This window comes from Eubalaena glacialis, chromosome 16 (assembly GCF_028564815.1).
Source record: "Eubalaena glacialis isolate mEubGla1 chromosome 16, mEubGla1.1.hap2.+ XY, whole genome shotgun sequence".
Classification (NCBI taxonomy): Eukaryota; Metazoa; Chordata; class Mammalia; order Artiodactyla; family Balaenidae; genus Eubalaena; species Eubalaena glacialis.
In genome coordinates this window covers 34,885,854-34,901,846 of record NC_083731.1, presented here as the reverse complement: position 1 = coordinate 34,901,846, position 15,993 = coordinate 34,885,854, and the positions used below count along the sequence as shown (strand labels likewise).

At 35.3% G+C, this 15,993-nt stretch overlaps 1 protein-coding gene across 2 annotated transcripts in view; it reads right to left on the bottom strand.

Annotated features, from left to right (window-relative positions):
* Positions 1-15,993, bottom strand: part of DACH1 (dachshund family transcription factor 1) — a 413,755-nt gene that overhangs the window by 126,614 nt on the left and 271,148 nt on the right. The window contains exons 4-5 of one of the 2 annotated variants that reach the window (XM_061170678.1): positions 8,851-9,006; positions 5,336-5,508 (exon numbers count right to left, since the gene is read on the bottom strand). In XM_061170678.1, coding sequence (XP_061026661.1) covers positions 5,336-5,508; positions 8,851-9,006 — 329 coding nt within the window. The remainder of the gene's footprint in view (positions 1-5,335; positions 5,509-8,850; positions 9,007-15,993) is intronic. The other variant, XM_061170677.1, reaches the window with a different exon arrangement.

The window sequence follows — 15,993 nt, the reverse complement described above, 5'->3', positions numbered from 1 at the left end:
TCATAAGACTAGGAGATGGCAGAGCTGGAATATAAACCCAGGAAGTCTTCCTCCAGAATCCATGTTTTAAACCATTAAAATATGTTGCCTTTCTCCTTTTTAATTTTCTTTTTATTTCAGAAAGAACCATTTTTTAGAAATCCTTATGATATCATTGTGAATTTATTAAATAAAAGTGAGAAAAATATTGATTCATTCAGGGGGATTTGGGGTTACTTGATGAATGATTCCCAAAGAGAATCAATTAGTAGAACATTTCAGCCTATTAGGAAATCTCTAATGACAAGAGGAATTGATCTCTTGATTTATACTGTTTATTTTCCTCAGTCATTTAAGGTAATATAAAGTAATACATCCTTTTACAATTTGGAAATGATACAAAGATGGTATAAATAGCTAATATGATAGTTTGGAGTATTAACACTCAAGAATCTCTAAAGAGCCTAAATCAATAGACTGGAAAATAAAAAAATTAATATGGATAAATGCAAATTCCTAATACAAGTAAAAGATAAAGAATTGGCTTAGTAGAATTTCATGTCAAAAATGCATGAGATTTACCGAGTCACACATTCAACTAGCAAAAATAGTTATGAACTATGACTAAATTTATAAACTATTGTCCAAACTGAGGTTTATGTTAGTTCTGGTCTCTTCACTGGTGGGTTCACTTCTAGAGTAATATGCAGGAGAGGGGTAGTGAGGAGGGGGCTTATTTAAGACAAGGAAGGTCAACCAAGAGGCTTGATGAAAAATTGGCAGAAGAAATTAGAATATTTGGTCTGGAAAAAAGAAACACCACAGGTACTGTAGCAGAGGACTTAAATATTTAAATGGTTAGAACGCAGAAGAATTAGTAGACATTTTTGCCAAGAAAATAAAGTTAAAGTAGAAGCTATTGAGATGAAAATTATAATTTGATCAATGAATACCTTCATCACTCTTAAATTTGGTGAAAATAGAATAGGCCTTCTATAAAATAGATATATAAAAATGGGTAGAGAGGATGCAGGAATGATTTCTCCACCATGGAGGGAGCTGGATTACAAAACATCTAACATCCCAAGCCTATGACTCTTCATGTTCTATGAATATTAAACAGTAAAAGTATATGGGTTTCACTGATACATAATAGACTAATACAGAACGTCTAATGATTTAATATAATCTTAGACATTTAGCTATTAGGGATTTAAGGTAGAATTATTATTGTGTAAACAGTATATGTCCTTTTCCTCCCTCCTCAAAGCTATCTTACTAAAATATTTACAGTAGTCCAAGACAATCAACCAGAGAAAATCTAAATTCAGTACTTTAGCAGACTCTGTCATGGAGGCTTGCATTTAAAGCAAATAACAATGTCATAGTGGTACTGTCCTCACCTATATAATTTTCTTTTCCTCAATGCTTTTAATTTCTTTTCCTTTCAATGCCAAATCCTATGGCTCTATGGTGTTTGAGAGTTTAGTTTGTGCTGCTTCCATTAACCACAGCCTAAGATTCACATGGGTTTGAGTTAATCAGAACTCAAGGATCAGCAATTTTTTTCTGTAAAGAGCCAGCTAGCAAATATTTTATTCAACACTGCCTTTGTAGTTGAAAGTAGCCATAGACATTATGTAAATTAGAGTGTGGCTAATTTCCAGGAAACTTTATTTATGGGCACTAAAATTTGAATTCCATATAATTTTCATGTGTCATGAAAGATTATTCTTCTTTTGATTTTTTTTCCAACCAGTTAAAAATGTAAAATCATTCTTAATTCACGGTCCATACAAAAACTGACAGCAGCGTAGGTTTTACCCAATTTCAGCAGCTTGCAGACCCTGCTCTACTGCTTGAACTGGTAGGTACATTTTCATAAATAGGTTTATAAGAAAATCATTGGAGTTCCTTTAGTTCATAGAAATAGATAACAAAAAATTTTTTTAAGCTTGTAACTCTGAGAGCTATGGTTTTGCTTTTCTTCTGTCCTACAAATTCTTTTTGCTATTCTCATTTGGGTTGAGTTTTAATTTTAATTCTTGTCATTACTGTCAAAAAATGTAAATAGCACATTCCCGCGTAGGGACGATCCCTCAAAGCCTATTTTCTCTGGTTTTATCATTTCTTCCAGTGGGGGTAAATCTTCTTTGGTATTTAACATTTCACTTTTAATTGGCCTTCATATTTAGAATCTTTTCAGGCAAACAAACTTGTAGGCTCTATTCTAATTACCCACTTGGGCCCCATACTCTTTAACGTGACATAAGAGTCAACCATTTTCTTTGGGGAAAATAAAAATTTCCCCTAAATTAAGTTTAATTAATATGTATCATGTGAGTTTACTAAACACTGCTTCGAATGAGTGAGACAATGAGAATGTTGAATTCTCAGTAATAACTATTATCAAAAATGATCATAAATTGAATCGATACCTTGATTAACAAATCGGTTCCTCCACTGATGACAATGTAGCATTCAGTGGCATTCTCTCAGGAAAGAATTTTTTGGTAGTTGATCTTGGCCTCCTGTGATATTTCTTGTTATTTTCCTCTGGTAAGGATACTTCCAAAAATTATTTAAGGAGCAAGTACACATCTTTGTTTATAGAGTATTATTATATGAAATATTCCCATTTGCATATTATTCAACTTTCTATATAAGTAATGACAGGGTCTTTACAAAATGTATAATGACTTGAATGCATCACAATAATACCATACAGAGTATTTTCATTGCCCTAAAAACCCCCCGTTCTCCATCTGTTCATCCTCTGTTCCCACCCACTAGCAACCACTGATCTTTTTAGGATCTCCATAGTTTTGCCTTTTCCAAAGTGTCCTACACTTGAAACAATACAGCGTGTAGTCTTTTCAAACTAGCTTCTTTAACTTAGCAGTAGGCATTTGAGTTTTCTCCATACCTTTTCATGGCTTGATAGCTCATTTCTTTTTAGCTCTGAATAATATTCCATTGTATGGTGGTGAGAATTCAGCTAAGCTACTCTGTGGTATTGCTGCTTCAGCATCCATTTTGTTTGACCACGTGGCCTACAGGGACCTTAAACTGACACTAGCCCCCTTCATGCAAGTGCATGCTCTATACAGCAGCCAGAGTCATGAGCAAATGTAAGTCCCTGGTATGAATCCCCAAAAGCCCTTGTGATCAACAGTCTTCTTAGATAAGACCCCTGGGAGGCTTATCAAAATCCTACTCTTTTGGTTTGAATTGGCCAATCCAGCCCCAGCCTGGAAATCCTGAAGTACCCCACCCATGGATCCTAATAAAGCCATTTGCCTCGGGTCCTGCCTTGTTGTCTCTGTCTGCACTCTGCCTTGACACCCCTGTCTGGTCCCTTGACACATGCCAAGTACTTTCTCCATGACCTGTGAGTAATAAACTTCTCTACTTCAGTTTTTCTTGTGGTCTGTTGTTGAACCATGGCTCACTCACTTAACAAATGCTAATTCAGTTTTTGGAAGTATAGCTGACTTACAATATTAGTTTCAGGCATACAACATAGTAATTCGATATTTTTATAGATTACTTTCCATACAAAGTTATGACAAAATATTGACTATATTTTCTGTGCTGTACATTACATTCTTGTAGCCTACTTATTTTATACCTAGTAGTTCAGTACCTCTAATCCCCTTCACCTATTTTTCCCCTCCCTCCCAACCCTCTCCCTTCTGGTAACCACTAGTTTGTTCTCTGTATCTGTGAATCTGTTTCTGTTCTATTTGTTCATTTGTTTTACTTTTTAGATTCCACATATAAGTGAAAACATACAGTATTTGTCTTTTTCTGTCTGACTTATTTCACTAAGTATAATACCCTCCAGGTCCATCCACATTGTCACAAATGGCAAACAACAAAGTCATCGCATGGAGGTACACAATTTTTTTATCCAATCACCTCCTGAAAGGCATCTTGGTTGCTTCCAAGTTTTGGCAATTATGAAAACAGCTGCTATAAATACCCATGGGCAAATTTTTGTATAGACCTAAATTTTCAACTCCTTTTGATAAAAATCATATGATTGTATGGTAAGAGTATGTTTCGTTTCATTAGAAACCACCAAACTGTCTACTAATATGGCCATACCATTTTGCATTACCACCAGCAATGAATAAGAATTGTAACAAGGCCTTTTATATGAAACATGCTCTAGAGACTCCCCTAAACTCACATGTATTATATTCAGAAAAACAAGATAATAATTATGTCAAATATGGATAATGCAGCATGAGGTATCTTTTACTTAGTTTAAAAATTAATAATCTATTCTGACAATGCGAATGGTACAGATGAACCTATTCGCAGGGCAGGAATAGAGACGCAAACGTAGAGGATGGATGGGTGGACACAGACGGGGAAGGAGAGGGTAGGATGAATTGGGAAACTGGGATTGACAAATATACACTACCATGTGTAAAATGGATGGCTAGTGGGAACCTGCTGTATAGCACAAGGAGCTCAGCTCGGTGCTCTGTGATGACCTAGATGGGTGGGAGGGAGGTCCAAGAGGGAGGGGATATATGTATACATGTAGCTGGTTCACTTTGTTGTGCAGTGGAAACTAACACAGCATTGTGAAGCAACTATACTCGAAAAATAAATACATAAATAAAGTACTTTGATTTAAATATACATTATAAAATAATATGAATGAAAAAGTATACACACACATATTTAAAAGTATACACATACCCTCCCACACACACATATACAGAGAGAGCCAGAGAAGTGTGTATATATACACATATGTGATACCTGTATAACAATAATGTTATCTTGCACTTACTGTGTATTTTTGAATTTACAAAAAATTTCAATTTTATTATTTCATTTAGTTTTTACACCCACACTGTATTACACATTTTTTTAGGTGTAGAAATAATCAGAAAGATTTAGTTACATGCCCAAGGTGACACAGCTAGTTAAGTGGCAGAACCATAATTTAACCCTTCTGGTCTTCTGAAAACAAATCAGATACTATTTTCCACACCTTATGGCTCATTACACCACACACACATACACACATACCCACGAACACAAACACAACCATACATATAAGCACATACACACAATTTGAAGTATATCATTTAAAATGCTATGTTCATCTCTCCCTTAGTAGATATAATAGAGAACTTCAAGTTAGCCTAGCCTGCCTAAATATTGTACCCCTGGTTCTAATTACTATAAGTGACCTTTTTTTCTCATAATCTATTTACTATCACTTAGCTTTGTAGAGTTAGAACTACTTGTGGAGTAAGAAAAATGGATTGAGTGATGGTGGCTTAAGATGATTTTGGCTTAAGGCAAATCAATCACGTAATTAAACAATTACCTTAATAACAGATGTCTCAACTCTGGATGGGGGACTCTGAACTTGTGCTGCTGCTGCCATATTGGCAATGGTGCTGAGATGGTTCATCTGGCTCATTGCCATGGTGACAGATGCTGGAGGTAGGCTGACAGGAATTAGAGGGTGGGGCATCATCATAAAAGGCAGTTCCAGTCCTGTAAAAAATACACATATATCATCATTTCTCTATTCAAGTAAAACAATGAAACATGGTATATCTCATTAATTAAAATGGTTAAGGACATAAATCATTGAAAATTGAAGCATTTTAAAATGTTCTAGAACCAGGAAGAAATAGAAAATATGAACAGACCAATCACAAGCACTGAAATTGAAACTGTGATTAAAAATCTTCCAACACACAAAAGCCCAGGACCAGATGGCTTCACAGGCGAATTCTATCAAACATTTAGAGAAGAGCTAACACCTATCCTTCTCAAACTCTTCCAAAATATTGCAGAGGGAGGAACACTCCTCAACTCATTCTACGAGGCCACCATCACCCTGATACCAAAACCAGACAAAGATGTCACAAAGAAAGAAAACTACAGGCCAATATCACTGATGAACATAGATGCAAAAATCCTCAACAAAATACTAGCAAACAGAATCCAACAGCACATTAAAAGGATTATACACCATGATCAAGTGGGGTTTATTCCAGGAATACAAGGATTCTTCAATATACGCAAATCAATCAACGTGATACATCATATTAACAAATTGAAGGAGAAAAACCATATGATCATCTCAATAGATGCAGAGAAAGCTTTCGACAAAATTCAACACCCATTTAAGATAAAAGCCCTGCAGAAAGTAGGCATAGAGGGAACTTTCCTCAACATAATAAAGGCCATATATGACAAACCCACAGCCAACATTGTCCTCAATGGTGAAAAACTGAAACCATTTCCACTAAGATCAGGAACAAGACAAGGTTGCCCACTCTCACCACTATTATTCAACATACTTTTGGACGTGTTAGCCACAGCAATCAGAGAAGAAAAAGAAATAAAAGGTATCCAAATCGGAAAAGAAGAAGTAAAGCTGTCACTGTTTGCAGATGACATGATACTATACATAGAGAATCCTAAAGATGCTACCAGAAAACTACTAGAGCTAAACAATGAGTTTGGTAAAGTAGCAGGATACAAAATTAATGCACAGAAATCTCTTGCATTCTTATATACTAATGATGAAAAATCTGAAAGTGAAATTAAGAAAACACTCCCGTTTACCATTGCAACAAAAAGAATAAAATACCTAGGAATAAACCTACCTAAGGAGACAAAAGACCTGTATGCAGAAAATTATAGGACACTGATGAAAGAAATTAAAGATGATACAAATAGATGGAGAGATATACCATGTTCTTGGATTGGAAGAATCAACATTGTGAAAATGACTCTGCTACCCAAAGCAATCTACAGATTCAATGCAATCCCTATCAAACTACCACTGGCATTTTTCACAGAACTAGAACAAAAAATTTCACAATTTGTATGGAAACACAAAAGACCCTGAATAGCCAAAGCAATCTTGAGAACGAAAAATGGAGCTGGAGGAATCAGGCTCCCTGACTTCAGACTATATTACAAAGCTACAGTAATCAAGGCAGTTTGGTACTGGCACAAAAACAGAAATATAGATCAATGGAACAGGATAGAAAGCCCAGAGATAAGCCCACGCACATATGGTCACCTTATCTTTGATAAAGGAGGCAAGCATATACAGTGGAGAAAAGACAGTCTCTTCAATAAGTGGTGCTGGGAAAATTGGACAGGTACATGTAAAAGTATGAAATTAGAACACTCCTTGACACCATACACAAAAATAAACTCAAAATGGATTAAAGACCTAAGTGTAAGGCCAGACACTATCAAACTCTTAGAGGAAAACATAGGCAGAACACTCTATGACATAAATCACAGCAAGATCCTTTTTGACCCAGCTCCTAGAGAAATGGAAATAAAAACACAAATAAACAAATGGGACCTAATGAAACTTAAAAGCTTTTGCACAGCAAAGGAAACCATAAACAAGACCAAAAGACAACCCTCAGAATGGGAGAAAATATTTGCAAATGAAGCAACTGACAAAGGATTAATCTCCAAGATTTACAAGCAGCTCATGCAGCTCAATAACAAAGAAACAAACAACCCAATCCAAAAATGGGCAGAAGACCTAAATAGACATTTCTCCAAAGAAGATATACAGATTGCCAACAGACACATGAAAGAATACTCAACATCATTAATCATTAGAGAAATGCAAATCAAAACTACAATGAGGTATCATCTCACACCGGTCAGAATGGCCATCATCAAAAAATCTAGAAACAATAAATGCTGGAGAGGGTGTGGAGAAAAGGGAACACTCTTGCACTGTTGGTGGGAATGTAAATTGATACAGCCACTATGGAGAACAGTATGGAGGTTCCTTAAAAAACTAAAAATAGAACTACCATATGACCCAGCAATCCCACTACTGGGCATATACCCTGAGAAAACCATAATTCAGAAAGAGTCATGTACCAAAATATTCATTGCAGCTCTGTTTACAATAGCCAGGACATGGAAGCAACCTAGGTGTCCATCATCAGATGAATGGATAAAGAAGATGTGGCACATATATACAATGGAATATTACTCAGCCATAAAAAGAAATGAAATGGAGGTATTTGTAATGAGGTGGATGGATTTAGAGTCTGTCATACAGAGTGAAGTAAGTCAGAAAGAGAAAAAGAAATACAGTATCCTAACACATATATATGGAATCTAAGGGAAAAAAAAAAAGGTCATGAAGAACCTAGTGGCAAGATGGGAATAAAGACACAGACCTACTAGAGAATGGACTTGAGGATATGGGGAGGGGGAAGGGTAAGCTGTGACAAAGTGAGACAGTGTCATGGACATATATACACTACCAAATGTAAAATAGATAGCTAGTGGGAAGCAGCCGCATAGCACAGGGAGATCAGCTCAGTGCTTTGTGACCACCTAGAGGGGTGGGATAGGGAGGGTGGGAGGGAGGGAGATGCAAGAGGGAAGAGATATGGGAACATATGTATATGTATAACTGATTCACTTTGTTATAAAGCAGAAACTAACACACCATTGTAAAGCAATTATACTTCAATAAAGATGTTTAAAAAAAAATGTTCTAATAATGAGAGTCAAAGGAAAAATATTTGTCCTCTTTGTATGCAACAGTGCCCACTTATCACTCAGGGAAATTAGGCTTAAAGCTAACCAGTTTGGTGCCATGTTTTATCACTCACCACTCTTCATTTATGTTTAATACAAACAGTCAGTTCTTTGCTACATTGTTGTTCTGATCAGTCTAATTCTTGTTTAAAACACTATGGTTTTCTTTATCACGTTTAGCTGTCTAAATGTAGTGTACCTATCTACTATGTCCTATATTTTACTATCCGATCATTAGATTTTTTTATTCTTTGCAACTATCATTTTTAGTGCTAAAAAATGCCATCGTACCATTTGGCAGAAGGTGGCTCTGCTGAAGATGGTGGAGAGGATGGCTGACTGGAAGGCTAAGTGCTCTAGGTGCGCGGGGGTGGGTAGCAGAAGCCTGAGATCCCCGGGGTGGGGAAGAGTACAGTGTTTCCTTTTCCCAAGAACCTTCACTGCTGCCTGTGGGGAATGAATATCAATTATTTGGATACAATATTATTCCAAATCTTCTACTGAATAATTGGAAATGAGGTTTTAAAAAGCATATCAGACGTAGAGAATGGACTTGAGGACACGGGGAGGGGGAAGGGGAAGCTGGGACGAAGTGAGACAGTGGCATGGACATATATACACTACCAAATGTAAAATAGATAGCTAGTGGGAAGCAGATGCACAGCACAGGGAGATCAGCTCGGTGCTTTGTGACCACCTAGAAGGGTGGGATAGGGAGGGTGGGAGGGACGGTGCAAGAGGGAGGGGATAGGGGGATATATGTATACGTATAGCTGATTCACTTTGTTATAAAGCAGAAACTAACACACCATTGTAAAGCAATTATACTCCAATAAAGATGTGAAAAAAAAAATCACATTTGGAGATTGGCTAAGTGATTTCTTGGGAAATAAGTTCAAGTAAGTAAATTTCCCCTAAACCATATTTTCTTTTTGTTTTTCTATTTCTTAAATACAGTCTCAAATTTTCTGAAAAATAACATTTTTACAACAGGTAGCCTATTTGTGGAGATTACTCCTGTTTGACTAACCAACTTAATATAAAATGGATTCTATTATATACCTAGAGAATTAATTACTTCTTGGAACTGAAGCACACTGATAGTTATTGAACCCAAAGTTATCCTTGTGTAATAGAATCCCAGTCACCCTTCAGAGTTAAAGTTCCTAATTTAATTCCACAGAAAATCCTAAACATAGAATCATTAAATGCCCAACTTGGTTAGACATGGTCCAGGGAACACAAAGATCATTTACAAAAGATAATAATATCAAAGCAATAAATTAAATGTGTGTGAATCAATAAATATATCTCTTGTTTTCAACTGCAGAGAAACTTAAGTTTATGACTGTGGCGATACAGGTGCCAAAGTCAGAACAGTACCTTTAAGGGCGTGTATTTCAGTATCATGGCCACGTCTCAGATTAAATAGATCTTGAAACACCTTAATAGGGTACTCCTTGGAAGGTTTTTATATATCATTTCAATTTAAGCATGTTCTCAGATTAAATTATTTTACCATTAATTTATTGTTTAACTGAATCTGTTGAATATACAAACTACCCACTTGAAAGAAAGTTTCTGTAATATCCCTGTCAGTTTATGAGTTTTCATTTCTTAAAAAGGGAAAAGAAACCATATTTTCATATAATATGCTTAGAAACAGCAAAGTTGGTAAAACTCCAATTTAAATGCTTTAGCTCTATTAAGAGCCTCATTGTAAAATCTCTAAGACATAGTTTTTAATGAAGAATACTTAGTTGCTGCCATGATTTTTTTTCCATTTACTTCAGGAAGACAGTTAAGGTTCAATATAAATTAAAACTCATTAGCTCAATACTGTCTGGATCTTAGAGTAAATTGTTCAGAAGTGGGTAATGAAAACTCAATTCAAATTCTTCAGCAATCAGACAAAGCAATTTTATTAAACAATTAAAAGAATCAATTAAATGGATATCTTTATTATTTTACAAGAAACCAGGACAGCTTTTGGCTAAAAAGAAAAGTTTATAGCTTCATACAGAAATGACTCACATAAAAGCAATCTCTCCAGCTTGCTCCTACACTATGATATAAAAGTTCACTTCTATATTCACAAATTTAGACAGCTTATTTCTCTACTCATGACTTTTTTGACGCTTTATACCAAGGTCCTAGTCAAACATGCAAAAGCTGTAAGTACATAAATTTTTTGAACATATTATGTCAAGAAAGCATTCAGTGACAAAACGTTTTAAACACTTTCACTTTATATTGTCTTTATCAAAGTATATGCAAAATTCTTTGTTACATATTTACTTTTTATGTTATCATTTAAAACAAGAGTTAAAGCAAAATCACCAACTATTTGGATATAGAAATAACACTTTGGAATAAATGTTACTGAATATGGGAACTGCATTGGAAATTTACAAATAATAGATAATTTTCTCTTTATATTTCATTTATGCAAGGATTACATTTTCATAGTAGATTGCATTTTTGAGGTTAACTAATATTAACTAATATATGGAGGAGAGAAAAATATTCACATTCATTATTTTGGATTGAGTTTGAGTTCTGCTTATACCTATTATCTACTTTCGTTTCTCTGTTGAATTGAGCCAATTTCTTTTATTTACATCTAGATTACCAGTTAATAAATGGGAAAAGCCATTTTCCCAATATATGTCAATTTCACTCTTATATCAATAGAGAAGCGCTTATAATTCTATTTTTTCACATTATCAAAGTGTAAAATATAAAGTTAAAATTCTGATTAAATCATTCTGGTAACAGATTATATACAAAATACTACCTATTTCCACATCTCTTTTGGATCACAGGATATCAGTCCCTTGCGTAAGGGTAAATATCAATCATCCATATATGAATTTTCCATAGCAAGTTTATAACACTAGATTGGATTTTCTCACTACATAAAATGCTCCTAGCCATCTCCGCCAATCATCATTTGTTAAATACTCATGATGTTAGCTCATTTGGGTAATAAATAGAACAAACAATTAAGAAACTAAGTCTAATGAAAAATATACAATATATAACCAAGTCAGCTGTAAGTGATTTTTGCATAATTTATAACATCCTTCTCCTCTATTAGCATGAATAAATAAGAATTGAAAATAGACCACTTCAGAACAAGACATGCCCATAGTTATTAAATGTATAATTTCAAGTGCTTTGGTTTAAGCCAATATATTTGATATAAGCAGTATCTATGTGTGAGCCTACACACAAACATGCATACACATATACACCTTTAAGATTAAAGCTTATTATTATGACTGCATGAAAACTTACAGGAGACAGCAGATTTCGCATATAAGAAAAGTTCTAACAGTTGGTAAGAAGAGTTACAGAAAAGAAACAGAAAAGAATTGATTCTTTTCTCTTCTTCCATTCTTGTAGAATCCTACCATTTCTTTGACTTTACAGTGGAATAAAAAGACAAACTTGATCTAGCCCTAGTATCCTCAAAGAACATATTCTATAATAGGGGGTAGAGACATGTATGCAAAAACTCAGACATTTGATAAATATATAAAATGGTTTTGAACCAAGGAAATTGGTCATGAGCCCATGAAAAGATTCAGTGCATCCAGCTGTTTGATTATCTAGACACTATATCCATATTTCAATGTGTTGGAGGGAAGGATTAAAGGGAGAGAGGATCTCCCACACATAGTCCTAAACACATACTGTGGAGAAGCATGGGAACAATCTCAGGCTAGACACCTGCTTACACAGGTGGAAATAAATCTGCGCTCTGACTGATGGCAGAACACACAGGCAGCTGTTATATGATGAAGTTAAGTAGTGTAACCACAAGCATCAGGAAGGCCAGCTCCTCATGCAATGGTGTGATTTTGGTGGAGTGAGAATTAACAAATGTACCATCTTACAGCAACCAGATGTAAGTGGGCACATGAACGCAAGAGGAAAAATTGAAATTAACACCTGATTACCAGTTTTGTCTCTAGCTAAAACCTATTAATTATGCATTTATATAACCTGAAACAGTTTATTTACTCTGCCTAATTATACCGAGAGTAAGAATATATCTTTAATTATATATGCAAATATATGGAACTTATATACAAAAAGTGATTGTGTGTGTTTAGGTTTCCTTTCCTGTAAAAGATGTGTATTTCTCAGGGACAAGCAAGGTGATTTTAAGGTTCAGTGTAAATGAAATTCTGATTCATAAGGAATAGGTATGGGACGTTCCCTACTTACACCTTCTGCACCCTCAACTTTAAAACATAGTCGTAGGTTCTGAAAAAGTAAATAGCTTGGTGGACTATCTTAGTCTTTTTCTGAGCTCAGACTGTATTTTGTATCCTTCCATTTTATATTTTTAAGGTATTTTATGATACATATTTTATGATGGATCAGGTTATAAACAGAGAAATAGACTACTTTGGGGAGAAACCCTTAAATTTTGAAGCCATCCCTACTTTAAAGGTAACCAGATTGCCAAACAGAACTGATGGATAACAAATATAAACTAGTTTAATTTTTCCTCTATTACTGCCTTCAAATATGCTCTGTTAAGGCTCCCTTTTCTGCCCCTTAATAACCTTGAGCAGATTTTGAGTATAAGAAAATCCATTCTAGTTAACACCACTCTCTGTGTCCTCATCCCCATCAGCACTTGCCAGCCCTAGGGCCTAGGTAGCTGGAAGACAGAGGGGCTTTTTTTCATCCATCTATTCTCTTGGGTAGGAGGGTGGAGGTCTCCCATCCAACCAGTTCCTGCTCAAGTCCTCCCTGCACTGTCGCTTCTATGGCTATGCCTATTGGCCATTGACATCTCCCAGGTGGCAGGTGCCTAAATGCCAAGTATTCCCTGCCAAGTAATGTCTGATCATTTAAGGGGGTCTTCCAGGGGAACCTCCTAACTGGACAAGTCCCTGACAATGGAAATCTCCTGCAGCTTCCTGCTCTTCTAAGCTCCCCAAACTGCCATGGTCTCTTGAAACTAAGGTCCTTCTCCTGGTGTGGGTCCTTTTGTTCTGATGATGTCCACTCTCTCTATTCTGTCACCTCTCCTCAATTCTTTCTCCCCTTGCTCAAACACGCACAGAAAGCAGATCAGCAGTTCACACCAAAGCAGACATCCAGCTATGAAATGAGGTGGAGGCATCTGTAATCCTTGAGTAATTCTCTTGAAACTCCTCCCCCTGCACTTGGTGGTGAGGAAGGACTCTCAAAAAGGAATCACTAAGCCACAGCTCCCTCCATTAGGTGCTGTCTTTTCACTACAATGTTTTCTCCGTATCTCCTCTCCTGTGTTGGTCTTCCCCTCTTATAAATGGAGGAAGAGGACGTCTGTGGAGTCTGGAGTGATAGTTAAGATAGCAACTCTAGTTCAGCTGCTATTAATAAGTACTGATTGGTATTTACTTTTTGTAAATTGAGGAGTACTTGGTCCCTTTTGTTCTTGTGTGGAACCACAGGACAATTTCTATTTAATATCTTGTTACATAGCATATTCAGTAGAACCAACAACAAATATGACTATATTATAAGTAGAATTTTAGTAACTGATTCTTGTAAAAAACTGAAAGAAAGGGAAAGAAATATGAATGCTCAACATTTGCAATGTTATTTCACAAATCAACTGAAACTTTATCAATTGAGACAGAAGTTCAAAGAAAAAAGATTACATGAATAAAAAAATAAAGAATGATTAAATGTGGAGATAATCATTAATAAAAGAAAGAAGATCATTTTTTTGGAACACAATTTTTATGTAGGAAAGGAAATGAAAACTGCTTTGGGTAAGGATATTATTACTGTTTCTCTTTAATTAAAAAAAAACTATGGGTATGTATATCAGTGGTACTGATTAAAATCCTAGCCCAAATAATTACATTTATTACTGAATCCTAAACATAGCTAATAAGTAATAGGTTCCAAAAGAGAAGGCCACTGTATATTTTTTAATGAATTTTGGACAGAGTGCATGTAAAGTAATCAAACACAAAGTTAAAGTGATCTGTAGAAAAGAAATGCCTTTTAAACCACCATGCATTAAAATAGTAAAAGTATATTTAAATGTTATTATCTTTTATACCTAGTTGATATGTAACTATTTGTTCAGATTTTCCCACAGGCTGACCCTGATAAAGGAGGCAAATCTCAAAGGGACTAACGGTCACACCACAGCTTAGTGAGTGACACTGATAGACTGTGACGGGAACCTGACATTGCCAAGATTCGTTTACAATGAAAATGATGGCAAGAGCGGGCATTTACTCCATACCATTGGAGACCACTTAGAAGGATGTCAATGCCATCTTAACAACGGAATCAAGACTGCTAAGGAAAAGTAAATACTAGTCTCAGATGCTACAGATGTTCAGCTGTTACTTCAGCGGTAGGTGAGAATAAACAAGTTATTGTCTTTTAGAGGATAAACTTCACCCTAATAAAAAACGAGATACGAAGCGTCAGCAGTAATACTAGTATTTTGCATGAATAGGAGAAATAGTCCTTTCACGAATTACTATAATGTAATCTTTTAAATCTTTTTCTGGATAATGATCTGAGCTCAGTGATCTAGTTTAGCAAGTAGACACACTGAAATCTTCCGGTGTTTCGGTTCAACTTTATCAAATTGCTTTATTTTAAAATGAGGAAGAAGCAATCTGTAAAGCGTACTATTAATTGGGGAACAATTTAAAATGTTCCTGTTTAAGTAAGTGGTTTAGCAAAGAAAACAGCACAAACACCTCCTAATTGGTATTGCACAATAATGTCCACAGAGCAGGCCATTTCCAGAGTCTAAAATTTATATTTGCACACATATCCTGTTTGATTTGGAAGTGCTATTTTTTCTTAGAGAGAAAGAATAATATTGTCATGAATTCTAACTATCCCACTGCCAATAAATATGAGTCATTTAGGAAAACATGTTACTTTCCCAGAAATAGGCATTTTCTTTAGTTATCTGTCATTAACTAAACCTAACTCTGAGTGTTACATATTTGTTAACTAGAAATTTAAAACTCTTGCCATACAAGGAGGTTTCTATTTTACCTGTGTTGTTTTCTTTTGAATGCAGAACTGTTTTGAAACATTTTGTTTTATATGTAATGGTGATAATATAATACTGGTGCTATCGGTGTCCTTGGACTCAGCAGAACTATGATATTAGCTAAATTTCATCAAGTTGAGATACTTCTATTGCCTTACATACTCCACAGTGTTGTTGAAAGTAGCATAAGTTAAGCGGTTGCACAAAGTGGCACACAAAATACTGGAAATCAGAACTGTTTATTTTTAAAATTTTGCTTGAATATTATTTACCATGGATAATGACTAACTTGCAAGAATAAGAAGCAAATTGTAAAATCAGAGCTGAAGTTCAAGTCATTAATGTCAGATGGGATACATAAATGGATACTTGAAGAACAGGCAGATATTATT